The sequence below is a fragment of the Natator depressus genome, chromosome 6, assembly GCF_965152275.1.
Source record: "Natator depressus isolate rNatDep1 chromosome 6, rNatDep2.hap1, whole genome shotgun sequence".
NCBI lineage: Eukaryota > Metazoa > Chordata > Testudines > Cheloniidae > Natator > Natator depressus.
In genome coordinates this window covers 1049581-1075613 of record NC_134239.1, presented here as the reverse complement: position 1 = coordinate 1075613, position 26033 = coordinate 1049581, and the positions used below count along the sequence as shown (strand labels likewise).

Below are 26033 nucleotides of genomic sequence, written 5' to 3'. Positions count from 1 at the left end.
GCAGCAGGTCGGGGGGGGGGTTTCCTCCAGGGGGGCAGAGCGGCTAATTGGGGTCGGGATCTGAGAGAAAGAAACAGACCCGGCCCCCCCAATTCCCCCCCCCCCGCCGGCTCTGCGACTTGCTGAGCTAATTCCCCAACCCCCGAGCCTGGGGGGAGTTTGGAGGGAACCCAGGAGTCCGGGCTCCTGTGTGTGGATTGATGAAGGCTGGGCGCGGCTGGGGAGGAGCCAGGAGGGGGGGCTGGTATATAGGGCAGAGAAGCTCTCTGGGCAGCATCAGGTCCTCAGCGCCCCGTGGGGTGGAGAGAGACACCCCACACACACACCCCGGCCAGTACGATGCTGCGGCTACTGGCCCTATGGCTCGGGCTGGGGACCCTGCTCTGCCTGCCCCACGGCCCGGCCGGCCGGCCCAGCACCCAGCGCCTCAGCAAGGGAGTGGTGAGTGCCCGGACTCCTGGGTTCTCTCCCTGGCTCTGGGAGGGGAGTGGGGTCTGGTGCGTCAGAGCAGGGGGGGCTGGGAGCCAGGACGCCTGGATCCCCTGGAAGGGCAGTAGGGTGGCAGAGGGGAGCCAGGACGCCTGGGTTCTCTGAGAGGGAAGTAGGGTGGAGGAGGGGAGCCCCTGTCTCTCTGCCTGATGCTCCGGGTTGGGAATCGACCGGGGTTTCGAGTTACTCCTCATCGCAGGCGCGGGAGAATGGAGGCGAGAAACCCATTAACTCCTGGCTGCTTCCTCCCCCCGCCCGCGCCCTGGGAGAGACCCACTGGATCCCAGATCCGCAGGATCCAATCCACGACCCTCCGCACGGAGTGACTCGCTCCCAGCAGCCACATCCCCCTCGGGATCCAGTCTGCTTCCGCCAGTCACCCGGGAAAGGACCAACTGGATCCCACAGCTGCGGGGCACCCCGGGGGGAGGTAGATCCCAGTCGATCCTGCTTCCACCTGCCTCCGCAGAAGGAGCTGCCTGGTCCCATGTTTATTTGCTGCCCTAGGTGATCCGCTGGGCGGCTGCTTGGGGGATCTACTTGATTCCACCCACCATGTGTGGGATCCCCTCGGTGTCCAAATAGTCAAGGGGATCAACTCCATCCAATCTGTATCATGGGCGGGATCAACTGGATCCCAGCGCTTATTGCCTGGCTCTGTGGGGAAGATCCACTTGATCCTGTACCCTGCATGCCCCCCCGGAAAGCCCCCAATGGATCCCAGACCCAGTAAGGAGAATTGACACAATCCCGCTTTTGCTTGTCTCCATGGGGTCACGTTGCCCCCTCATTCCCGTGGCTGGGAACAACTGGATCCAACAACCCCCCGATGCTGGGTCTGCCTCGGGCACGGGGCAGAGTGTGGACCCACTTGGTCCCGCCTTCACCCACCATGGGAAGGATCTACTGGGTTCCCATATCGTGTGTGCCTTGGGAGAGATCTGGTGGATTGGAGCTCCATCGGGCGCTGGTGGGTGGATCTAACGGTCTCTGGTGGGAGGATCCATCGACTCTCAGCTGTACCCCGCTTCTGGGGACGGATCTAGGAGATCCCAGCTCCAGGTGCAAGGGACCCCGCTTGGGGAAGGGTTTGGGGGGGGGATTGATTGGATCCCAGCACCACTCACCTCCTGGGTTCCCGAGTTCTCCTTCTCCCCGGGAAGGGATCTACTAGGTCCCGTCCCCCTGTGCATTGCAACTGGGCCTGGTAGCTCGCCCCATTTCCTTCGCTGCCCCCCACCCAGCAGCAAGCTGGCGGGGGGGGCAGAGGAAATGGGGGGGCAGGGAAACCCAGGGGGCGTCTGTTTGATCTTCGCTCTCCTCTGGCTGAACAATGGGAGCTCTGAGTCCATGACCAGACACTGGGGTGCAGGGAGCGAGAGCCCCCCACAGTGCCCCTCCCCACAGTGCCCCCTGCTGGGAGAGGCCGGGCTGGAGTAGCTGGGAGCTCCCCGCTTCTCTCCGGCTTTTAACCCTTTCCTTGCTATTCGTCCCCTCCCCCCGCCAGGACTGGCTGACTCGCTATGGGTACCTGCCCCCCCCAGACCCCATGCAGGCCCGACTCCAGACCGAGGAGGGGCTGCAAGATGCTGTCAGAATGATGCAGAAATTTGCAGGACTGCAGGAGACGGGGATTCTGGGTAGGTGTGGCAGGACACCTGGGTTCTCTCCCTGGCTCTGAGAGGGGAGTGGGGGCTGGTGGGTTAGAGCAGGGCGGGGCCTGTGAGCCAGGACTCCTGGGTTCTCTCCCCAGCTCTGGGAGGGGAGTGGGGTCTGCTGGTTAGAGTGGGGGGGCTGGGAGCCTGGACACCTGGGTTCTATCCCTGCTCTCTCTGCAGATAACAGGACCCTGGCGATGATGGACCAGCCGCGCTGCTCCCTCCCCGACATCATCGGCACCTCGGAGCTGATGCGCCGGCGGAAGCGTTATGCCCACAGCGGCAGCGTCTGGCCCGTGAAGGAGCTGACCTGGACGTGAGCGCCGGACACCTGGGTTCTTTTCTCGGTTTTCTCCTCTCCCATCCCGTTTTCTCCTTCACTCCCTTGTTCGCCTCTCGCCCTCTGTCTCGCCTTCTGCCCCCGGTTTCTCATTCCCTCCATTTCCTTCCCCTTCCCCTTCCCCGGCAGGGTCCGCTCCTACCCCCAGGCCTCCGGCCTGCCCCGGGACCAAGTCCGCACCCTGCTCTTCTACGCCCTGCAGGCCTGGGGCAACGCGTCGGCCCTGACCTTCCGCGAGGCGCCCGGCGCCGACGCCGACATCCTGGTGGATTTCAGCCGCTCCTTCCACGAGGACGGGTACCCCTTCGATGGGCCGGGCAGCACCCTGGCCCACGCCTTCTTCCCCGGGGAGTACCCCATCTCCGGAGACACCCACTTCGACGACGAGGAGACCTGGATCTACGACCCCCAGGCCACGCAGCAGGGTCAGCAGGGAGTGGGGGGGGATTGGCGGGGGGGGGGCAAGGGGCAGGTAGCAGCTCAGGGGGCCCTGTGGGGCAGGGAGTAGCATGGGGGGGAAGCAGGGGGTGCCATAGGGCAGGTAGTGGCGGGGGAAGCAGTGGGGGGAAGCAGGGGGCCCCGTGGGGCAGAGAGTGGCATGGGGAGGCAGCAGGGGGTGCTGTGGTGAAGGGAGCATCAGGGGGCTTGGCAGGGGGTACTAAGGGGGGCTTAGCAGTGTAGGGGATGGGGGGGCAGCAGGGGCTGCTGCAGGACAGGGGAGGCCGGGGGCACCATGGGGTGGGTAGTGGTGGGGGGAGGTAATGGTATGGGCGGTAGCAGGGGGTGCCATTGGGTGGGTAGCAGCACGGAGTGAGTGGGGGGCGGCAGGGGGCACCGTGGGCCAGGCAGCGGCTGGGGGGGGCAGCAGGGGGCACCGTGGGCCAGGCAGCGGCCGGGGGGGGGCGTAGTGTCTCTCTTTCACTGTGCCTCCCAGGTGCCGGCACAGATCTCTTCGCCGTGGCGGTTCACGAGTTCGGTCATGCCCTGGGGCTGGCCCACTCCTCCACCAAGGAGTCCATCATGATGCCCTATTACCAGGGCCCCGTGGGGCCGGCCCACCTCTACCAGCTGCCCCCCGATGACGCCCTGGGCATCCAGACCCTGTATGGTGAGCAGCCCCCCAGGCCCTGCTCCATCCCCTCCTTCCCTGTCCTCCTCTCTTGATCCTTTCTCCTTCTCTCGTTCCTTCTTCCCGGGCCTCGTTCCTTCCTTTGTTCTTCCGCCACTTATTGGTTCGCTGGTTCTTTCCCCTTCGTTCGCTCACTCCTTCCTTCTCTCCCCGCTCCAGGGAGGAGACAACTTCGCCCCGGAGAGGAGCCGCCGGCGCAGCCCATCCCCACCCAGCCCCGCATCCCCGATCTGCCACCCCACAGACCCACCTGGCAGTGAGTATCGGCTCCCTGGCCCCACATCCCTTCTCCTCCTTCACCCCATCGTTCCCCACTCATTCCCTCCTTCGCCGGTGCCTGCCGGGGCCATGCAGCGCACCCCACCTGTGTTTGTCTGTCCCCGCAGGCCCCGCCCACCGGCCCCCGATCGCTGTCAGGCCCATTTTGATGCCATCGCCAACATCCGTGGGGAGGTTTTCTTCTTCAAGAGTGAGTTGCTTCCCCCCCTGCGCCGTGGTCCGATTTCATGTGGCGGGGAGTCCCGTGGGTTAACGCCACCACCACCACCACCCCCCGGGGGGGGGGCAGCATGGGAATCAGTTCAATCTCACTATAATCCCATGCAGCATGGAGTCCCACGCGGTAACAACACATTTTTGTAGCAATCTCACTATAATTTCATGAGGCGGGGAGTCCCACAGGGTAGCGGCGCATAGTTTGGCAATCTGGCTATAATTTGATGTGACTCGGGTTCCCACTGGCTCACACTGTTTTCTGGGCATCTGTCAAGCTGATCTCTTGGTTAACAGCACAGGTTTTGCACAGCTTATTAGGACACATTTCTTGTCGTCATGGGGAGTTGGGCTAATTATAGGTGTGTGTGTTTTTTGTTGGTCGCAGTCCACCTTCCCATGGCAGCAAGTGAAAAACGTTGCTGCGAATTTGTGATTAACATTTTTGCAGCTCACTGTACATTTCCTGTGCGGGGAAGTTCTGCAGATTAAGGAAATTTCTCCACAGCCCTTGGGGGGGGTGCTGTTTCTTGGAGGAGGCTTGGGGAGGGGAGAGTTTGCCAAGATAACAGCCCCTCAATGGGAGGTTGCTCTGGAGGGGTGTCCCGCAGGCTAAGTTCACTTTAATGTCCAAATTCATGTAGCGTGGAGTTCCATATGCTAACACTGCTTTCTGAGCCCTTTGGGCAGTGGGAGGGTTGGGGGGGCTCATTTCTGCCCCCCCAATGTCTGGGTCCTCCCTCCCTGACAGAGAAGCATTTCTGGAGGATGCAGCCAGCCCGTAACCTGGTTTCCCTGGAGCCAGCGCAGACCCAACGCTTCTGGATGGGGCTCCCCCTGGATTTTGAGAGAATCGATGCCGTCTATGAGCGGAGTAACGACAGCAAGATCGTCTTCTTCATTGGTGAGGGGGGGTGACCCCCACATTATACCTCAACCCCCTTGTATCTCCAACCTGACCCATATGACCACACAGCCTGCCCCACACTGTAACGCTGCACCCCATAACCCTCATAGCCTGACCCCTATAGCCCCCCCAGCCTGCTCCACTGCACCCCATAGCTCCCAACCTGCCCTGCATATGAGCACCCATAGCGCCCCGCCCATGATGGGATCCCCAGGGTGCAGCCTGGAACTGGGGTACCGCTAACTCTCCAGCCTGGGCGGTCTCTCACAATGCCAGGCCAGTGACACGCAGCAAACCCCTCCGGGCGCTGCAATCACTCAGCCGGCCGCATGTGGAGCCCCACACCCAGCTCGATTGCATGAACGCTCCCAGAGCCACTCACGGATCACACACAAAGGCACCAGCCAAATCCCCCCAGCCTTGCCCCCCAGAAATATTCCACCTGACACTGAGCTCAGCTCCCTGAGTTCGCCACTTCCTCAGAGGAAAGGGGACGCGCACCAGCCTTTGTAACCGGAGCTGAGATTCCCCTGAGCGTTTCAACCCCAAACCACTGTTCTAGGTAAAACATCAAACAGGTTTAGTCACGACAGGAAGACAGGTTTTTAAGCGATGGGACGCTGCAGGCGTAGAGCTCAGACTCGGTTACGTAAGAATAAACTCGACGTCTAAATGCCACAGACTAAGCAAGATTTCACTCAAGTCGTCTCCCACCCTAGAGGATGGTCCAGGCAGCTCACAGTTGTCAACATGCCGGCTGGATTCCCTTCCCGCCTGGGACCAGTCTCCCCAGTTCAAAGTCCGTGTCTTCCAGCCCATCTTCCAGGGGTTGAGATGGGGAAGGAGAGAGGCCAAGTGCTGATGTCTCCATCCCTCCTTTATACTTTCTTCCAGCTGCTAGAAAGATCCTGGCTGGGACTCGGGCTTGAGCAGCCCCCGTTGGGTCCATGACCTCTCCAGGGAGTCCCTGCGAGAGCAGATTCCTGTTGAGGGGCCGTCAACACCCGTCTGGCCAGAGACAGGGGCTCTTTTGTCAGTACTGAAAGGCTGGTTGTGGGGGTTCCCAACCTCACAACATATTTCAGTCACACACACACACACACACACACACACACACACACACACGGAGAAAAACTTCCTAACTCCCCACCCAGGGACAGCTCACACAACCCAACCGGGTGCTAATGTGCCACAGATCAAGACTTTTCAAACCATCCTTCAAAGGCAGGCTTTGTACCACCCCTGGCATCCTCACATCACAGTGATGAACCCAGAGTGGGTTCCCAGCCTGGTGTTTTAAGGTACAGAGTGTCACACCTCCGCCCTCTGCAGGAGTGTGAATCACTGACTAATGCAGCAGCTGTGGGCCCAAGGTCCACTTTAGGGTCTGACCGTACAACTCCCAAGCATCGCTAAACATTGTGGTGTTACCCACAGACGCCCTTGCAAAGTCTGTGAATACGTTGTGGCTCCTCTCCAGTGATCTCACCAGTTAGTAAGTGTGTCTTCCCTGGGCGGCTAGATAACATCTGTGTAGCCGTGTTAACTAAACTCTTGATCACAGGTCAGTCTTCGCTAGTATCTTGGTCAGATCGTGCCTTCTGTTTAGACGGTGTGGTTTGCTCAATACTCATCGTGCCTTTGAACGCCTCCATGGACCTCAGCGTGTGTTCCGTTCCCTTCAGTGTGGGTTCTCCAGCCGATCCTCTCCGTGGGGCTGTGGCGCTCCAGGGTGTAGTGTGGGAAGGAGGTCAGGGGACTTTGCATGTTGGCCAACCCTCTGCGGAGCTGTCTCTCAACTGCAGGGTGATGCATATGCACATATTCCAGCTCCCCTCTTGGGGATGGGTGGGGAAGGACCCAGTGCTGGCTCCTCTCCCTAGAGGGCTGTGATCTCTTTGGTCAGAGGTGCCTTCTCCTGGCATCTCTCCCTCAGCTGCTTCCTGTGTCTTACCAGCCCGGGGGAAGCCCTTCTCCCCTCTGCCAGCTGGGTCACTTGCATTCCCACAGACAACCACCGCCTCGAAACTTCCTGCACCCGACTCCTTGGCTGTCACAGGCATGGGAGCTGCACCGTGGTTTACAGAGACACAGTTACTCTCCAAAAGCCTATCAGGAGCAGCAGCCTGAAGACCTGGATCGGGGTATCCTCTGTCACCCCCTTTCTCTGTCCCAGAGAGGTCAGCCACGTGACTGCTCCCCTCCAGGAGGTCGGTTACACAGTTCCCGGGTCCCAGGCTGCGTGCACAGATGCTGAACCAGCCACTCTGTCCTGGGCATCCTCTCCCAAGCGACCAGTGAGGAGACATTCCCGTACTTAGACAGCTTATTCCTTCTCTCTCCCGCTTCCCTGGTCCTTCTCGTGTGAACAGAGAGCAACTCTACCCGAAGTCCGAAGGTGCAAACAATTCAATGTTTGTTGGGGTGAACTTCCAGCAAGCTTAAATCCAAGTCCCTTTGTCCTTATTTTCAAATCCCAACTTACTTCCTGTTTGCCTCTAATTTATATAGTAATATTCTCAGCTGTACCTTAACCAATCATTCTACTGAAATTTACCTAACCCATCCTAACATATTGTAACATAATTCTCTAACCAATTATATCCCACTACCCTAATTAACTTACCCCTAGCAAAATTACTTCTATAGCAGACCGAAACAATTAGGGAACCAGACAGATTAGCAATAGACAAGTGGGGGCCAGAAAGATAAACCAGACAGGAATGAGGCTTTCGTGCCCACAACTATTGAGAAGTGAGTTCTTGCCAGACCGGATGCTGTCAACCTAAGTTTTCTTTAACTATCTTTGTCTGGTGGTGATGGGCAATCTCGGGACAGGACCGTATTCCTAACAGCCCAGTAGCCCCTTATTTCAGCATGACCAGTTTGGGATGTGAGGAGGTGACCGTTCGCGTCCCAGCTTATGGTTGCCCCTGCTGCTTAGCCAGAGGCCTTAGCCTAAGAACAGGGTAGGGTGACCAGATGGCAAATGTGAAAAATTGGGAAGGGGGTGGGGGATAAAAGGAGTCTATATAAGACAAAGACCCAAAAATCGGGACTGTCTCTATAAAATCGGGACATCTGGTCACCCTAAATCAGGGCCTCAGACTATCCTCATCAGAGAAGACCCTTGCACAGATTTTCTTTTATACCTCTGCGCCCCAAACCCCCTGCCCCTGCCCAGAGCCTGCAGCTAGCACCCAAACCCCTCCCCAGAGCCTGCACCCAGCACCACAAACCCCCTCCCGCACCCCCTCCTGCACCCCAACCCCCTGCCCCAGGCCATAGCCCGCACCCAGCACCCCAAACCCCCAGCCCAGAGCCCGCACCCAGCACCCCAAACCCCCAGCCCAGAGCCTGCACCCAGCACCCCAAACCCCTCCCCAGAGCCTGCAGCCAGCACCGCAAACCCCCTCCCGCACCCCCTTCTGCACCCCAACCCCCTGCCCCAGCCCATAGCCCGCACCCAGCACCCCAAACCCCTTCCCAGAGCCTGCAGCCAGCACCCCAAACTCCCTCCCAGAGCCTTAGGCAGGTGGGGGGGTGGCGGGACTTGGACCGGTTCCGGACACCATCACAATTGATACAAACCTGCTGCCCTGGCTCTGTTGCCTGGTGAAGTGCCACTCCCCCTGTCTGCTGCAGGGCCTCTGACCGGCCAACACCTCAGCTTGTTCCCGGGCCCCTCGTCCCAGCGCTGTGTGCAGCTTCCCCTTTGGCCTTTTCTGCTTCCTTCTCCGAGGCTCGCTGGGAAACCCCGACCTCCAGCTGCTGCAGCTCCCAGGTTTGCTCAGGTTCTTTCTCCTCCGTGCGGTTTGTGCAGCGCTGAACTGGAAACAGCCTCCCCCTCGCGCGTCTTTTTCTGCTTTTTCTGTTCCTCCTTCCTGGTCCCGAAAGCAGCAAACTGAGAATAACCAACTGGCAACCGGCTCTTGGCTGGTCTCAGCCACCGCACTCAAAGCCTCACCTAAAATCTCCACACCAGTGTATGAAGTGCAAATCTGGCTGAGTACAAGCTGTGTGTTTCACCCCACTGGGCCGGGACCCCCGGGGTGCAGCCTGGGGCTGTGGGACCCCGAACTCTCCAGCCTGGGCTGTCTCTCACAATGCCATGCCAGTGACACGCAGCAAACTCCTCCAGGCGCTGCGATCACTCAGCCGTCTGCATGTGGAGCCCCACACCCAGCTAAACTGCATGAATGCTCCCGAGAGCAGCACCAGCCAAACCCCCAGCCTTGCACCCCGGAAATATACCGTCTGACGTTGCTCCAAACTCTTCAGCCACTGCAAGCTCGTTAATTAGTTGATCAGAGGAAAGGGGACGCGCACCAGCCTTTGTAACCGGAGCTGAGATTCTCCTGAGCATTTCAACCCCAAACCACTGTTCTAGGTAAAACATCAAACAGGTTTAGTGACGACAGGAAGACAGGTTTTTAAGCGATGGGACGGCGCAGGCGCAGAGCTCAGACTCGGTTACGTAAGAATAAACTCGACGTCTAAATGCCACAGACTAAGCAAGATTTCACTCAAGTCGTCTCCCACCCTAGAGGATGGTCCAGGCAGCTCACAGTTGTCAATACGCCGGCTGGATTCCCTTCCCGCCTGGGACCAGTCTCCCCAGTTCAAAGTCTGTGTTTTCCAGCCCATCTTCCAGGGGTTGAGATGGGGAAGGAGAGAGGCCAAGTGCTGTGTCTCCATCCCTCCTTTATACTTTCTTCCAGCTGCTAGAAAGATCCTGGCTGGGACTCGGGCTTGAGCAGCCCCCGTTGGGTCCATGACCTCTCCAGGGAGTCCCTGCGAGAGCAGATTCCTGTTGAGGGGCCGTCAACACCCGTCTGGCCAGAGACAGGGGCTCTTTTGTCGGTACTGAAAGGCTGGTTGTGGGGGTTCCCAACCTCACAACATATTTCAGTCACACACACACACACACGGAGAAAAACTTCCTAACTCCCCACCCAGGGACAGCTCACACAACCCAACCGGGTGCTAATGTGCCACAGATCAAGACTTTTCAAACCATCCTTCACAAGACAGGCTTTGTACCACCCCTGGCATCCTCACATCACAGTGATGAAGAGGGGGGTTCCCAGGGTGCTGTTTTGAGACAGAGTGTCAGACCCCCCCACAGCCTGACCTCCCACAAACCCCCCAGCTTGCCCCACAGAACACTGGACCCCATAACCACCCCCAGCATGCCCCTCTGCACCCAATAACCCCCCAACTTGACTCCCCAGCCTGCCCCCCACTCTGCCACCCTCCATACTGACTCTCCACCCTCTCTACAGGGAACCATTTCTGGGTCTTCACTGACACCCGGGTGGATCCAGGGTCTCCCCACCCCATCACCGACCTGGGGCTGCCCTCGGGGGTCAGGGTGGAGGCAGCCTTCGTTTGGGGGCACAATGGCAAGACCTACTTCTTCGAGAATTCCCACTACTGGCGCTTCGATGACCGAGCTGGAAACGTGGACCCTGGGTACCCCAGATCGCTGACCCTCTGGAAGGGGGTGCCCCCTGGGCTGGATGACATCATCAGCTGGAATGATGGTAGGTGGCATTCCCAGTGGTGGGAAGTTCCCCAGGTTAATGATGCTCCTCCAGCAGCGTTTCAAGTGGGAAGGAGTTCCCTCGGCTAGCAGAGTTTCTCCAGAAGCATTCCCAGTGTGGGTTGGAGTCCCCTAGGCTAACAATGCATTGCCGGCAGTTTTCCCAGTGGCAGGCAGTTCCCCAGGCTAACGCTGCTTCTCAGGCGGGCCTCCTTTGCTAACACAGAGCTGTGCAGCCTGGTGTCTAGCTCCCTCTTGTGGCACAGAGTGGTATTGCGGGGCCACCCATCTAAAGTCACCCCTGCAGCGAGTGCCCTGGTTCTCATCTCTCTCTCTCTCTTTCCTCTGCAGGAAGCACGTACTTTTTCAAGGGCACCCAGTACTGGCGCTTTCTGGGGGGCAGCGTGGAGGCTGAGAGCGGGTACCCCAGGTCAGCCCCACAGGACTGGATGTACTGCCAGGGCTCCCCCACCGCATCTCCGGCCCCGGGGCCCTGGGGCGGGAGCGGGAAGCCTGGAGGTGGCCAGTGTCTCTGCAGTGGGGCCCTGCCAGGCCCCCCGCCAGCCTTCCTGACTTGGACCCTGGCTCTGGCATGGGCCCTGCGGTGACACCTGCCATGCTGCGCCGATGCCCTTTACGCCCTACCGTATCCCACTGCTGGCACCAGAGGGCAGCTGTGTGCACGGAGACGGTTGTCTGTGTGCAGTATCCCACGGTTGCCACCAGAGGGTGCAGCATGCCCAGGTGAACAGGAGAGTGGGTCGGGGGGGCACTGGGGATATCTGTCGTAGTTATTTCTTGCTTGCCCCGTTTGCTGGGTGACTGTGCCGGGGGGAGTGGGGGTGCCGCGGGTTAATGGGGAGGCCGGGCCAGGGGTCAGCGATGGGAGGGGGATTGAGGGGAGTCCGTGAAATTGTCCAACCCAGAGTTTTCTAATAAAAGCCAATGGAAACTGTCTGGTGTCTGGATCGGGGCAGGGGAGAGGGTTGGATTGGGGGCAAGTGGGGAGGCAGGAGGGGGCAAATGGCATAGCTGGGCCAGCTGGTGGGTGTGAGTGTGTGTGCGCCCCCTGAGCTGCCCATCCCCCCTCCCTCCCACACCCTCTCCATGTATGTGCCCCTCACATGCCTGCATCCCCCTGCACCCTTCCATCCATCCCTCCCCCCACACGCCTGCAGCCACACACACCCCTCCAGCCCTCATCCATCCACCCACCCCCCATACACCCCCACACACCCCTCCATCCATCTTGCCCCACACACACCCCTGCCCCCAGCCAGCCAGATACCCCATGGATCTGGCTTGCGGTGCTAAAATCTGTCTCTGTCAGGGGGGTCTTTTTGTTTTGTTTATTCTGGGGGGAAAACACTTGCTGGGAGGGGCACTGGGGAAAGGGGGTTCAGGCACAGTAAGTGGCAGGGGGATGGGTACAGGGCTGCAGGGGGATAGGGAGATGGAGGAGAAGGACAGGACAGTAAGAAGAGGCAGAGAACAGGGACTGAGGAAAACATGGGCATGCCAGGATTGGGGGGGCTGAGCCTCCTCCCTGCCCCCCGTGAGCCAAGCTATGGGGTTGGGTGGAGCTGAAACAGGCCCCAAGAACTCACTGGGGTGAGGAGCTGAGGCTGGGCATGCTCGCTGCATGTCCCAGGCTCCCCAGAAAAAGCTCATTCCACTGCTTTGAGCCTCACTGAATCTCTGGTCAAAGTGGGGCACAGCTGGAGCCCCCCAGGCCTCGATTGCTGGGTCTCTCACTCATTTTCTGCACCCGCAACTCCTGGTTACACTTGCAGTTTATTCCAACTCGCCTGCTGTTTATTAATTAGCTCATTTGCCATTCGGGCGGCCCAGATATTTTTTCTGACAAAACTTCGCTGCCCCGGAGCAGCTGTGGTGGGAGGCCCATTTAAAATCGTGTTGCTGATAAAACCCACCAGCGTTAGAGTGACTGAGCTCCTGGAGTCTGTCTAGTTAACTTAACAAAGAGGGTTAAAAGGGGTGACTTGCTCCCAATCCATAGCTACATGGGGAATATTTAACAGGCTGGGAATTATTTGGGGGCATTCTCTGGCCTGTGTCACCCAGGAGGTGTCAGACCAGATGACCACAATGGTCCTTGGAATCTATGAATCATTAAGACTCAATAATGATGACACTTAACTATATATCAGTAGGTTTCAGAGTTAACACCACATTGAGCGACCCTCCCCCCGTCCCTGAGCGATTGTTTCAAGCAAATTGGAAGGGGTGCATAGAAGAGAACCAAAAAAAGATTTGCTGGCTTGAGAAAATGCTTTCGGTGACAGACTTAAATCTGTTGAACTTCCCAAAAAGAAAATTGAGAAGTGACTTGATCGTGTGTATAAACACCTTCCCAGGGAGAAAATCCCAGGTACTGAAGAGCTTTTTCATGAGCGGAGAAAGGCAGAACACGAACCAACGGCTGGAAATGAAAGCCCGACACATTCAAATTAGAAAGGAGTACCCCTCGCAGAATTCAGTTTTTATGTTTCCGTCATTTCGATGGAGAACAGCAATGGTGATTTTTAAAGCATTTTTTTTTATCATTGATTTAAATTTTCACACTTGTGCACAATGCTGGGGGTGCAAGCAAGGGGAGACAAACAATATTATTTAACGCCTGCAGCCACTGAAATTCAAAGTTAACACACCCGTTGTCAACGTCCCACATCAAAACCTTCCGAGTCACTATCCATCAAACAAACGCTCAGACATTCTCAAGCAGTGTTTTTCTTACCTTGCCTACCTGCAGGGCGGATTAGCCCTGGGCAAATGGCTGCCTTTCTGGAAGATGCTTTAGCCAAACAAGCTGTAGGGCACAATGCACCGGTAACGGGGTGACATTTTTGGTCCTGGGTTATACAGGAGGTCAGACTAGATGATCAGACGTCCCCTTCTGGCCTTAAAATCTCTGTCTCCGGCAGACTTTCCTGCCTCAGTTAGACTCGGGGCAGTTCACACCACTCCCTGCGATCGGCTCAGGCTCTCTGCAGACTCAAGCAGCGTCAGTTACACCCCAGGCACTGGTCACACTTGGGGCAGTTCACACCTGTGCAAGCAATCGGTTCAGGCTCTCTGCAGATTCAGGTGCCAGTCACACTTAGGCCAGCGGCGCCTCTGACCCCATTTTCTCTGCAGATGTGAGAGCTGGAGACCTCGTTGTCTCGAGTGAAGGCTGTGGGTCTGGACGCTTAGAGTGTGTGTCTGAATGCACTAAGAGTCTGATGCGCAGGGGTAATGGTGTAAAGACTGGGTTGGATAGGCGGAAAGTCTCATGGGCACAACGGGACAGGAGAAGCTGTGTTAGACAGGCCCAGGGTCTGATCTGTGAGTCTTACTCCTGGGGGAAAACAACAAAGCATATGTTGACCATGGAAAGGTATAGGGAATACATCCGGGCTAGGGAGAGAACCCAGGTGTCCTGACTGTCAGCCCTCCCCGGACTCCACTCCTCTTCCAGAGCCGGGGATAGAACCCAGGAGTCCTGAGTTCTCAGACCAGTGCTCGACTGGTTGATCAGAAGGACAGGCATAATGGGTGCTGCTTTCTTTTACCTTTGGCGCTCTGAGATTGATGGTGGAGTTAGCTGTGTGAAATGTATGTTTCACAAACCAGCGGGAAAACAGTTAAGACTGACTTACCTTCAAACGGAGCTTTTTTGTCAGAGTGGACTTTATTTCTGGGTGAGTTATTCTGATTTTCTCCTTTATCATGAACTCTTTCTGAGCAATCATGTTCGTTACCTAGAAGAGAATCGAGTCATTTGAAAATACAAATCTATCAGGGGAAAGTTGTTCCTGTGGCAATAACTTAAACCCCCCACAGTTGGGAGGTATAACGTGAAGAGAAGCAGGCATGGTGAAGACAAAACAAACTCAATGAATTACGCGTCTTCCCTTTGTCTATGGTGTGTAACTGCTGGAAAATGGAATTGCCGTTCCGCCAATTGGGACCAAAAAACCCCAAACCAACCAACCAAACATTATTTTTGCAGACCAAAGAGTTCTGAAAAGCCAAGACAAGGAAACACCAAAATGCAAGAACTGGCAACTTCGAATTGGAACAAAACTTTTCCCCTCTCTAACCCAAGTAGCTAGCTAAAATTCAGGGATCGGTAGGTTATTCCAACTGGGAAGAGAAATGGAGATTGGAGTCTGGTACCTTTGAGGCAATTTTATTTAGTTACGCAGAACATACAGAATCCAGGGAAGCACACAGAAGCAATCAACCGAGAGACACTTTTCCTGCTCAGAGTTCCAAACCTCTTTCAGCCAGCACAGTGCCCAAAAGCTCTCTCTCTAGGCTTTTGTCAGCTGCTTTTTCCAGGCTGTCTCTCTTTCTGCTTGGTCTCTCCCCTTGTACCTGCACCAGCACCTCTTAGCTAAAACAATATCCAGAGAAACCTTCTGCCCAGATGGTCCAGATTCCTGCATGGACTCACAAAGCCCTTTGTTCTGGGCAGTGACGTGTGCTTATCTATCACTCACAGCTAGCTCAGGGCAGTGGTTAAACCTACCACAATCTTTGGCTCTGGAATGCTGATTTGAAATAATGCAGCATTCGCTCCAGGATAATAGAGAGACAAGGTGGGGGAAGTGACATCTTTTATTAAGACATTATTGTCTAATTCGAAATAATGTCAGTTCATTGTTTCCTTGCACCCCACTTCTCCTCTGCCCAGTCTGTCTGTGTCCTCCTGGCCTCTTGTACTCAGATTGTCAGCTCCTTGGGGCATCTTTCATTCTGTGTCTGCACAGCACCTGACACAGTGGGGTCTGGGCCAGGATTGAGTGCCTAGGCACGACCGTAATACACCTCACGTACAGTGCCTGGCACAATGGGGTTCTGGGCCATGACTAAGCTCCTAGGTGCTAAGACCTCGCCCACCTTGTCTCTTTAAAACAAGGGAGCTTTGTATCTGTTTTCTGGTGCGGGTGAGGTCACGGCTTTTATTGGACCAACTTCTGCTGGGGAGACAGACAAGCTTTGGAGCCCTGCTGCAGGGCTGGAGAGAGAAATCGGCACCTCTGAGCTAAATCCCAGTTGGGACTGACAGGAAAGTTTATGGGGTCATGCCTTGTAGGTGGTCACATGAGAGGGGGTTTGATTGTTCTGCAGAAGGGGTTTGAAGTGTGACATTAAGGGCTAGCAGACAGGTGGGGGTTACAGATTGTTGCAAGGAGCCAGTGTCCCTGTTAAGCCCACGGGTTGTACTGTCTAGCAGTGTTATGACGTAGTTCCAAGGCAGGCCTTTGGAAGGGCTGGGAGGGTTTCCTTGGAGGGGGCGGACTGACCGTTGTCATTTGAAAGCTTGTCCCTTGGTCCAATAGAAGATATGACCTCCCCCCACCTTGTTGCGTTAATATCCTGGGACTCACACGGCAACAACCTGGCAAACAACTGGGGATGGCATCTTTTTTGGGGGAAGTTCATGATTTTTAATCCAGGCTCAGGAGTTTGGAGGCCTGATGCCTGACCTCTGAACACAGTGTGATGTTACACCCCATATTCTTCATGGAAATATGGTTATGATATGAATATGGTATGACTAAGATGTACTTTATGCAAGATGGTTCATGTGACGTCTCATTGGAAAGGTTCTGATTTACTGAATGTGTTTATCCAATTTGTATGCACGTATCATTGCTGTATTTGAAGCTGGGAATATTGACCGTGTCTCTGTATTTCAAATGTGCTGTGTTTGATGAGGCCAAACAATGTTAGTGGCTGATTGAAGAAATGCACACAAGCATAAGGATCACCCAAGGATCTGTGTGCAATAGAGACCTCTCAGAGATAGCTCTACACAATGGGAACTGTTTGACCCAGGTCACAGCAAAAAAGCTTTCCAGCAAGAGCGGGGAAGATATAAAAGAGGGACAATGACAACATGAGGGGTCCTCACTCTCCCTACAACACACCTGAAATCACCTGAGGAACAAAGACTGAACTGTGAGAAGTGATGGTCCCAGGCTAAGATCTTTAGCCTGTGTATGAAAACCTGGGAAAGCCAAGGCAACTTGTGCCTTAAGAATCTGCCAGCCTGTTTATCACTCAGGGTGAGAATTTGCTAATTGATATCCTACCGATCTAGTGCATTAAGCTCAGTCTGCGGCTTTTGTTTATTTACTAAGGTAATCTGCTTTGCTATCCCTTTAACCACTTAAAATTCACTTTTTGTTGTTAATAAACTTATTTCTTCTTTATAATAAAACCCAGTTTATGTAGTTTCTAACTGGGGGGGGGGGGGGGAGAAGAAGAAGTTGTGTTCATCTCTCTTCACATTGAGGAAGACGGCGGATTTTTATGAGCTTGCACTGTGCAGATTTTTCTGCACAGTGCAAGACAGTATTATTTTGGGTTTATCCCCCAAAAGGGGCGTGCATGTGATTGCTGGGGGAGTCCTCTCACACAGAGCGGACTTCACTCAGTGTCTGCAGCTGGGTGTGGCCCTACCTGTGTGTGGGGGCGTGTGCTGCAAGAGGCCGGACATTCAGCAAAGCAGGGAGAGGGAACCCAGGCTGGTGGAGCAGGGGAGGCTCAGTGAAACCGCAGTACCTCAGGTGGCATCCCAGAAGGGGGGTGCCCCACACACACACACACACACACACTTTTCCTCATCTGTAAAATGGAGATAATGATACATCCTTGCTTTGAAAAGTGCTTTGTCATCTACTGCTGAGAGAAGTGCTAGATAAGCGCTAGGGATTAGAATGTATCTTTGTTTTATATTTACACCCACATACATCTTATGTACTATAAAATATATATTTTGTGTGTATAAATAATATATTAATTAGAATTTTATAAAATATAGAAAAGGTGGGTATAAATAATCTATTGTATATTTCTACACACAGTTGTCTGTATAACGCATATGTGCATATACAATACAGCTACATCTGTATTTGTGTATCTACAGTATATTTGTATGAGTGTGTTATATAAATGCACACGTATAACAGTTAAACATCGTTGCACCCGTTTCACTCTGTAGCACCCTAACAACTGTTCCCACTCAACTTAGAATAGCCTGGAATAAGCCATGTTTAAATTGAATGAAGCTTGTTGGGTTTGCACCACTTTGATAGGTCAGTTTAAATTCCCACCTTAGGTTATACCGGTGCTGCTAAGCCCTCAATGCCCCTTGGAAACAGTCTTCCTGTGGGCCAGCCACATGCTGTAAAAGCACCAGCAACACTGATGACAGACACCCATTCATTCATTCGATCACACACAACCTTGGGCAGCTGGGATTTGAACTCTGCTGCATCTCTAGAAACAAAAAGGCTAGGGAGATCTCCCTTTGCCGGGCACAGTATAAGGTCACTTATCTTCCCACTCAATAGCAACATAACCTCTCCAGATGCCATGCGTTTACCTTGGTGAATAGCTCCATGATGTCCCAGTAGGGGTTTGTAGTGAAGACATACACCATGATCTGAATCAACCAAGAGCCTGTGGTTTCATTTCTAATTGAGTAATAACCTGGGGACGAAGGAGGGAGATTCATTAAAACCACAGACCCACGTGGGACTTCACTGCCTCCCAGTCTGAAGCTGCTGGAGTCAGGGTGAGACCAGATACTTGGATTCATTGAACAAAGATACCTCAGGATGTGCCAGAGGGCTAGGGCTTCGAATAGCAAGACCACACTGTCGGGGGCAAGTTTTGCAGAACAATACTAATAGACCCCATTATTCCCCCAGAGCTGGGATGGAACCCAGGAGTCCTGGCTCCCAGTCCTGCCTGCTTTAACCCACCAACCCCCATCGCAAGTAGTGGATAGAACCCAGGAGTCCAGGCTCCCAGCCCCCCTGCTCTAACCCACTAGCCCCCACTCCCCTCCCAGAGCTGGGTCAGAACCCAGGAGTCCTGGTCTCCCCTTATAACAAAAGTGTAATGAGCCAAGTACAGCACAAGGCTGCAGCTTCCGCTACTTTGATATGAGCAGGGTGGAAACAGATTCACGTTGGTACCGTTTGGGGATGAAAAGACGAAGAGGCAGTCAGTGTTCGTAGGAATCCGCCACTGAGGGACCTGGTTGTCTGAGTCAGCTACAAGATTATCACATTGAAGCACACCTGGGTCTCCTCTTCCTAAAGCATAAAATAGCTTCCTTTCAGAAACAGAAATTAAAATGTAGCAGAGTCACACACACCTAGCTAGTGGTTGCTAGATCCAGCACACCATACATAACGTCTCAAAACAAGCACTAGAAGGACATCATTTAAAACCAATGCAAGGAAACATGGTTTCCATACAAAGCATAATTAGCCTGTGGAACTCCCTGTCACAAGATGCCCTTGAGGCCCAAATGTAATGTTTTATTGTAACTCCTCTCCTTCCTCTGATTTGTCTGTTCTTGACCCTCCCACGATGAAATGGGGTATTAGAAAGTATGGGAAAAAATTCATTTTTGATGAAAATGCTCTCCTTTTCATTGTAAAAAACAGAGAATTTTTGGTTTTCAGCAAGTTACAAGTTGCAGTTTAAAGCCACCATTTGGCCGTTTTAGGACGAGGGGGGATTTTTATGGTTTCCTGCGTCTGGTTTCATTTCGGAGTGGATTCCGTTCCCTGCCTAACTGCCCGTTTTGATGTGCTCGTGGGGGGTGGGGATTCCAGAGAACAGGGTCAATTTAAGACAAAAATTCAGCAACAAATTCAAAGTGGGGATGCGGCGCTGTCAGCTGGCTAGCAGGTTAAGGCCTTAAAGCAGGGGAGGGCAAACTATGGCCCGCGGGACCGTCCTGCCCAGCCCCTGAGCTCCTGGCCTGGGAGGCTAGCCCCCGGCCCCACCCCCGCTGTCCCCCCTCTCCCACAGCACCAGCTCGCTCAACCGCCGGCACAAGGCTCGGGGGGGGGGTGAGCTCCTGGGGCAGTGGCCTGACCCGGTCTCTGGGCTGCGCGGTGGCAGCGTGGCCTGGCTCGAGCAGGGTGGCGCGGCTGTAGCGTCGCCAGCGACCGGTGCTCCAGGCAGCGCGGTAAGGGGGCACGGAGGGTTGGATAGAGGGCAGGGGAGTTCGGGGTGGTGGTCAGGGGTTTGGATAGGGGTCAGGGAAGGAACAGGGGGTTGAATGGGGGCAGGGGTCCCCAGGGGACAGTCAGGGGCAGGGTTTCCAGGGGCCGTCAGGAATGAGAAGAGGGGTTGGATGGGGCAGCGGGAGTCCAGGGGCAGACAGGGGACAGGGAGCGGGGGTGTGTGCATGGGACAGGGGTCCCTGAGGAGCCGTCAGGGAACAGGGGGGGTTGGATGGGGCAGGAGTCCCGGGGTGGGGGTGGGGCAGATAGGAGGTGGGGCCCAGGCCACCACCCCCTCCCCTAACCAGCCCTCCATATAATTTACAAAACCTGATGCGGCCCTCAGGCCAAAAAGTTTGCCCGCCCTGCGTTAAAGTGTTCCATTCACTCCTCTGCTAAACGTTGAGGTTATCGTCCTTATTTGTCTGACGGGGTGAATGCCTTTTGCATTGTACATATACCCTGTACTAGTGTAACTAAATTAACCTGTTGTTGCAATGTCCTTTTTCACGTCTGTATCCTGTGCTTAATTAGCCTTAAATCAAAGAGACGACTAAGGGGGGATATAGTAGAGGTCTATTAAATCATAACTGGTGGGGAGAAAGTAAATAAGGAAGTGCTATTTACTTCTTCTTGTCACATAAGAACTAGGGGGGGTCACCCAATGAAATGACTAGACAGCAGGTTTAAAACAAACAAAAGGAAATATTTCTTCACACAATCATAGAACAACAGGGTTGGAAGGGACCTCAGGAGGTCATCTAGTCCAACCCCCTGCTCAAAGCAGGACCAATCCGCAACTAAATCATCCCAGCCAGGGCTTTGTCAAGCCTGACCTTAAAAACCTCCACTGTTAACCTGGGGAACTCCTTGCCAGAGGATGTTGTGAAGGTGAAGACCATAACAGGGTTCAAAAACGAACTAGATAAATTCACGGAGGATAGGTCCATCAATAGCTATTAGCCAGGATGGGCAGGGATGGCGTCCCTAGCCTCTGTTTGCCAGAAGCTGGGAATAGGAGACAGGGGAAGGATCACTTGATGATTCCCTGTTCTGTTCATTCCCTCTGGGGCACCTGGCACTGGCCACTGTCGGCAGACAGGACACTGGGCTAGATGGACCTTTGGTCTGACCCAGTGTAGCTGTTCTTATGTTCTGATGATGTATTAGCATTTAGATGAAGATTTACTTCATGCACGAATACTAATGCAGGATACCTGAAACGTTTCCACGTCTCCGGCCCTACTGGAACAAACGGCCGGCAATTACATTATGTAGATCACTGGTGCTGGGTCACTTGTGTATGATAGGAAGTAGAACATTAACTTCAAAGCAACAGCGAAAGCTCACAGATGGTCTGCACTGGCGATCCCTCAAAGCCTATGCTGGGATGAAGGCGCCTGTGAGCAAGATCTATAAAATACTGGATCCTGGGAGCGATTCTCGGTCTCTGGACTGCTTGGGTTCTGCCCGGGAGAACCTGGTGCCATTGGGCTACAGGCTCTAATTCAGCTAACGTGTGCCCTGCTTTCTCAATCTGCCCTGAGGCAGGCACTTGCAGCTGTGAGCCGCTCGGGGAATGAAAAGAAACCACTCTTTAAAAAAAGAACGGGAGGACTTGTGGCACCTTAGAGACTAACCAATTTATTTGAGCCTAAGCTTTCATGAGCTACAGCTCACTTCATCAGATGCATTCAGTGGAAAACACAGTGAGGACATATATATACACACACAGAACATGAGAAAAAACCAAAACCAAAAAACCAAACCTGTAAGGAGAGTGATCAGTTAAGATGAGCTATTACCAGCAGGAGAGCGGGGTGGGGGGGACTTTTTGTTGTGATAATCAAGGTGAGCCATTTCCAGCAGTTAACAAGAACGACTGAGGAACAGTGGGGGGGGGGGGGGGGAGAGATAAACAAGGGTAAATAGTTTTACTTTGTGTAATGACCCATCCACTCCAAGTCTCTATTCAAGCCTAAGTTAATTGTATCCAGTTTGCAAATTAATTCCAATTCAGCAGTCTCTCGTTGGAGTCTGTTTTCAAAGTTTTTTTGTTGAAGGATAGTCACTTTGAGGTCAGAAATCGAGTGACCAGAGAGATTGAAGTGTTCTCCGACTAGTTTATGAATGTTATAATTCTTGACATCTGATTTGTGTCCATTTATTCTTTTACGTAGAGACTGTCCAGTTTCGCCCCCCACCCCCACCCCACCCGCTTTCCTGCTGGTAATAGCTCATCTTAATTGATCACTCTCCTTACAGGTTTGGTTTTTTGGTTTTGGTTTTTTCTCATGTTCTGTGTGTATATATATGTCCTCACTGTGTTTTCCACTGAATGCATCCGATGAAGTGAGCTGTAGCTCACGAAAGCTTACGCTCCAATAAATGTGTTAGTCTCTAAGGTGCCACACGTCCTCCTTTTCTTTTTGCAAATACAGACTACCATGGCTGCTACTCTGAAACCTGTTACTCTCTAAAGGTGTGTCCACTGCTACTTTCTGACGGGCTCTTAGCTGTAAGATCTGCGGGGCAGGGCCTGTGTCTCTGTCACTGGGGTGCTGTGATGCCTTCCGTGCATTTCGGAGTTGCTCAGGAAAGAAATCACCATAAAGTCATGATTAATTGTGTGTCTTGGACTCCCCTATGATAATGCTGTGAATTTTCTATTCCGTGTGTTACGGGATATCCTAGGAACCTAGTCATGGCCCATGACCCCGTTGCGCCAGGAGCTGCACAGACCCAGAACAAACCATGATCCCTGCCCCAAAGAGCCAACAGTATTGGTGTAAGCCAAGAGAGCGCCAAGGGGGAGATAGGCAGACGGAGGAGCCCAAGAGAACAATGAGACCAGAGTGACCAGTAACTGGAGGCGTCCCAGCCTGTGTGACTGCTGGCGAGTTTTTTGCCGGCCTTGTGGCACAGCCGCGTTTGGAGGAAGAGAATGAGGAAGCAACCCCCTGTCAGTTTCTTAACCTACAGTTTTCTACCTTGAGTTAATTGGTCATCAGTTAAGTTGAGGTAAAACTCAAGTTAAGCCAAATGCCACCTTTCCGCTGGTGGGGAAGGGCCTGTGTACAGGGTGAGGAATGAGTGGGGCACTGTGTTATACACTGAGCTGGGACTGCTGCCTGTACTTCAGATTGTTGGACACAACAGGACAGAGTTAAGGTTGCAGGGGCATCCTTAATTCTGGCCTTCCCTAACTTTTCAGTGCTCGACTCTGCAACTTCAGTGTTCTTCAAATGCAGTTTGTGTGTGTGATACAAAGTAGAAGGGGATGGCTACACTGGGTTTGCTTAAACGGGTGTTAGAATCTGAGTGTGAAGAAAAGGAAATTGTAGCTGTAACCCGTGTTAGCTGGGAGCTTGGGGTTACCTCCCTTAGTTAACACATGGGGGATGGGAAAAGGGAAAAGATTTTACCCTGGGTGTGACCAGGTTTGCCTCTGCAGCTCCCCTTTGAGGCTCAGAAGTGCACAACTCACCCAGTCACAGGGTCTCTGCAATTTGGTCACTGTCTCTTGCAGGGTCTGATGTAAACCTCCAGCTGTGTCAAATGTCAGGCCAGGCCCTTGTGGGGTGGGGAGTCCAAAAATTGGGGGGGTGGGGGGGTGGGAGGAAACACCTCAGCTTTAAACAGAGTCATGGGCTGACACTCCCTTCTAGGGAGATCCCCACCCACGCCCTCGCTCAGTCTCCCACGCTCCGCTTGTCCGTTCTGCCAGGAGACTCACCCGCCCGGCGAGCCACCTCTGTGTAGATGTAGCCAGGGAGGAGGGGTCGGAATGAAAGAATTCAATCTGGTGCTGGGTTCCCCACTCAAAGGAGGGGGAATCTGAGCCGTGGACTCACCCCCCCGGCAGGCCTGGATGACAAAGACCTTGGGTTTGCCCCGCAGCGCTCGGCAGGTCGCGTTGGTCATCTCTGCGAACAGCTCGTCCAGGTTCACATGCCGTCCATCAGCTGCCATGACAACTCCACTGTCCCCATGCGCCATGATGACCACAAAGCTGCAGCTGACCGGGCCTCGGATTTGGTCTATCCGCTCTCGGAAGCTCACCAGCTCGGTCCGGAATTGCTTCGGGATGAAATTGTGACGGTCAGGAAAGCAAGGACAGGGAGTGCACCAGCCTCATGGCGCTGTGTGAACGGCAAACACGGGCAAAGCCTCATTCCCGTGTCCCCGACTCCTAGCAGCAAATTCTCCCCATGAGGGGAGCAAAGTGGAAAGGCCCCAAACGACAGCGAACTGCTGGGGCCAGTGATATGGTGGGGCCTGGTGAACTCTGGTGTGGAACATGAAGGGGGGGGTCACAGGGCTGGGCACTGGGCTGCTGAGGGTGGCGTTTCCTGCAGGAGTTCCTGAGACACCAGGATGGACTGACTATGGGCAGACTCTGCATGATCTGAAAGGGGACTGAGCACGAGTGATCCAGCTGGAGAGGAAACTATGGGGAAACTGAGGCAAGGTTGCTGCAGTGCCAGCCCGTGCCACCAGGGCGCCCTAGTTACAGTGCTATTTACTTCTGCAGTCGGGTCCTTGACCAGAGTGTTCTGAAATCCAAAAGTCTTATACATCCTGTCCAGCGCCTTGATGTCATTCTCCGCGCCCGGCCGATCTTTCAGCATGCAGAGGGTCAGGGCCAGCCGCGCCCCAGTCATGTCGTACGCCTGCAGCAGGGAGCGAGGGTTTCATACCTAGCACCCCTGGGGTGCCCCAGTTTCCCAGACACGTGGCAGGGGACAACCAGCCGGGCATTTAGAGATGTGAAACCAGACCGAGCCCAGGACTCGGTCAGGGACTCCCAAACTCCGGAAGGGAACCAGGCGTCTGTGGGGGCAAAAGCTAAATTCCCAGCTACCCAACAGGAAGAGCCCAAAGGGAAGTGTCTGCCATGATAAATACCCAAAGGGCTTTCCGGTCAGTGGGTATCCAGGGACCCCTCGTCTGGAGCTGGGATGCGGCCCCTCTGGGGTGGGGCACAAGAACTGGTTATACAGGGACCCTTAGCCAAGTGGCGAGATGCAGCCACCTCTGGAGTGGGGGAGCTGTTCATGGGACACTGCCAATACCTGGGAATACTAAATGCTTCTATCAGGGCCCCCTAGTACAGCAACGAGGCCAGAACTGACTGCCAGTGGAGAGCACCCCCTTCTGAGCCGCCCCCCCCCCCACTCGGCACAGTGCCCCCATTGAGCCCCCGCCCTGCTCCCTGCAGCCCGGCACCCCCTGCTGAGCCCCAAGCCCACTACCCACGGCATGGCACCCCCTAGCACCGCACTGGAGCTTTGGGGGGCAGCACTCCTTACGAAGGAAGATGGAGCCCGGCATTTCCGCTGTCTAGCACCATCTCCGTAGGGGACAGTGTCTCAGCGAAGGCCACTAACCTGTCCCGACTCCGCTCTCGGTCCGGACTGCGCTGACTCTGCCTGGACAAAGGCGCGCCTGTGTACCCACACCTGAGGCCCCGGCCGGCCGGCGCAAAGGAATTCCAGACAGAGATGGTTCATGTAGAAATGCTAATCTGTGCTCAGCCCACCCTCATGCTCAACCCCCGCCACCCCCAGCACAGAGCCTGGCCAGCCAGAGCCACCCCAACCCAGGCCAAGTAGCAGGGCCATCCATGCCACTGGGGCGCTTTGTGGCAATTCACCGGCGCAGTCCCCCTGAATTCACTGTGGGGACACATGGGCTGGGCCGGGCACCAGCCGCCCTGGTCCCAGGGTCAGGTGATGGGGGGCAGTTCCTCCCATTTGATTCCCTTTCTCCCGCCCTTACAGTGACAGTCTGGAGCGTGCTGCTGACATCTGCGCAGACCACACCACAGACCACGTCACGGACTGGGAAGGGGCTGGTCTGTGCGGCCTGATCTCAGCCAGGGTCTATGCAGCGCCTGGCCCAATGGGGAACTTAATTGGGTTAACCTGGTTTGAGGTGACTATACATTAGCTGGGGGGAGAAGGGCTGGGCTAGCGGGGGGCTGCGGGTCAGGAGTGAGGGGCACCAGCAGGGCTGGGGGGGCAGGACTGGGCTAGCAGGGGCTGCGGGTCAGGAGGGGGGGCACCGGCAGAGCTGGGGTGGGTACGGAGTGGGAAGACAGAGAGACCAGCAAGACAGACACTCACAGCATACAGTGCTATTACCAAACCCAAACCCACTGCAATGCAGAAGGGTACTAGAGATGGGGCAGGGCTGTGAAGAGGCTCTCCGGCGCCAACCTGCTGGTAGGGAAACACACAGGGCAGAAGCAGAACCAATGTATCCGGACTGCCGGGACACGGCCTAGGTCTGTCTCCCGTTCTCCAGCTTTCCCCAGCCCTTATCACCCCATGGCCTGAAAGGACTTCCTGGGTACCTCCAGCACAGCCCGAGGGTCACCCCCCCACAGTGGTGGGTCACTTTACAGATGCAAATAAAGCTCACGAA

The 26033-nt window shown here is 54.8% G+C and overlaps 2 protein-coding genes across 2 annotated transcripts; one reads left to right on the top strand and one right to left on the bottom strand.

Annotated features, from left to right (window-relative positions):
• The first annotated feature begins 311 nt into the window (after positions 1-311).
• On the top strand, positions 312-11309 carry MMP25 (matrix metallopeptidase 25). Its single transcript, XM_074956725.1, has 10 exons — positions 312-441; positions 1997-2129; positions 2328-2463; positions 2617-2912; positions 3422-3595; positions 3776-3872; positions 4003-4085; positions 4860-5012; positions 10301-10561; positions 10912-11309. Exons 1-10 carry the CDS (start codon positions 340-342, stop codon positions 11166-11168), a joined length of 1692 nt encoding a protein of 563 aa, XP_074812826.1. The 5' UTR covers positions 312-339; the 3' UTR covers positions 11169-11309.
• Positions 11310-13167: 1858 nt separating this feature from the next.
• On the bottom strand, positions 13168-25755 carry LOC141989807 (caspase-14-like). The gene is made up of 8 exons (XM_074956724.1): positions 25733-25755; positions 24995-25066; positions 24131-24277; positions 23459-23684; positions 18561-18680; positions 17963-18069; positions 14223-14324; positions 13168-13921 (listed from the first exon to the last, which is right to left on the bottom strand). Exons 3-8 carry the CDS (start codon positions 24266-24268, stop codon positions 13916-13918), a joined length of 699 nt encoding a protein of 232 aa, XP_074812825.1. The 5' UTR covers positions 24269-24277; positions 24995-25066; positions 25733-25755; the 3' UTR covers positions 13168-13915.
• Positions 25756-26033: the final 278 nt, after the last annotated feature.

Coding starts and splice junctions, on each gene's coding strand:
- MMP25 (XM_074956725.1), top strand. CDS start 340: ATGCTGCGGCTACTGGCCCTATGGCTCGGGCTGGGGACCCTGCTCTGC. Junction 2,130..2,327: donor GCAGGAGACGGGGATTCTGG/GTAGGTGTGGCA, acceptor CTCTCTCTGCAG/ATAACAGGACCCTGGCGATG. Junction 5,013..10,300: donor CAAGATCGTCTTCTTCATTG/GTGAGGGGGGGT, acceptor CCCTCTCTACAG/GGAACCATTTCTGGGTCTTC.
- LOC141989807 (XM_074956724.1), bottom strand. CDS start 24,268: ATGACTGGGGCGCGGCTGGCCCTGACCCTCTGCATGCTGAAAGATCGG. Junction 23,685..24,130: donor TCAAGGACCCGACTGCAGAA/GTAAATAGCACT, acceptor TTCATCCCGAAG/CAATTCCGGACCGAGCTGGT. Junction 18,070..18,560: donor CGTCTTTTCATCCCCAAACG/GTACCAACGTGA, acceptor CTTCGTCCCCAG/GTTATTACTCAATTAGAAAT.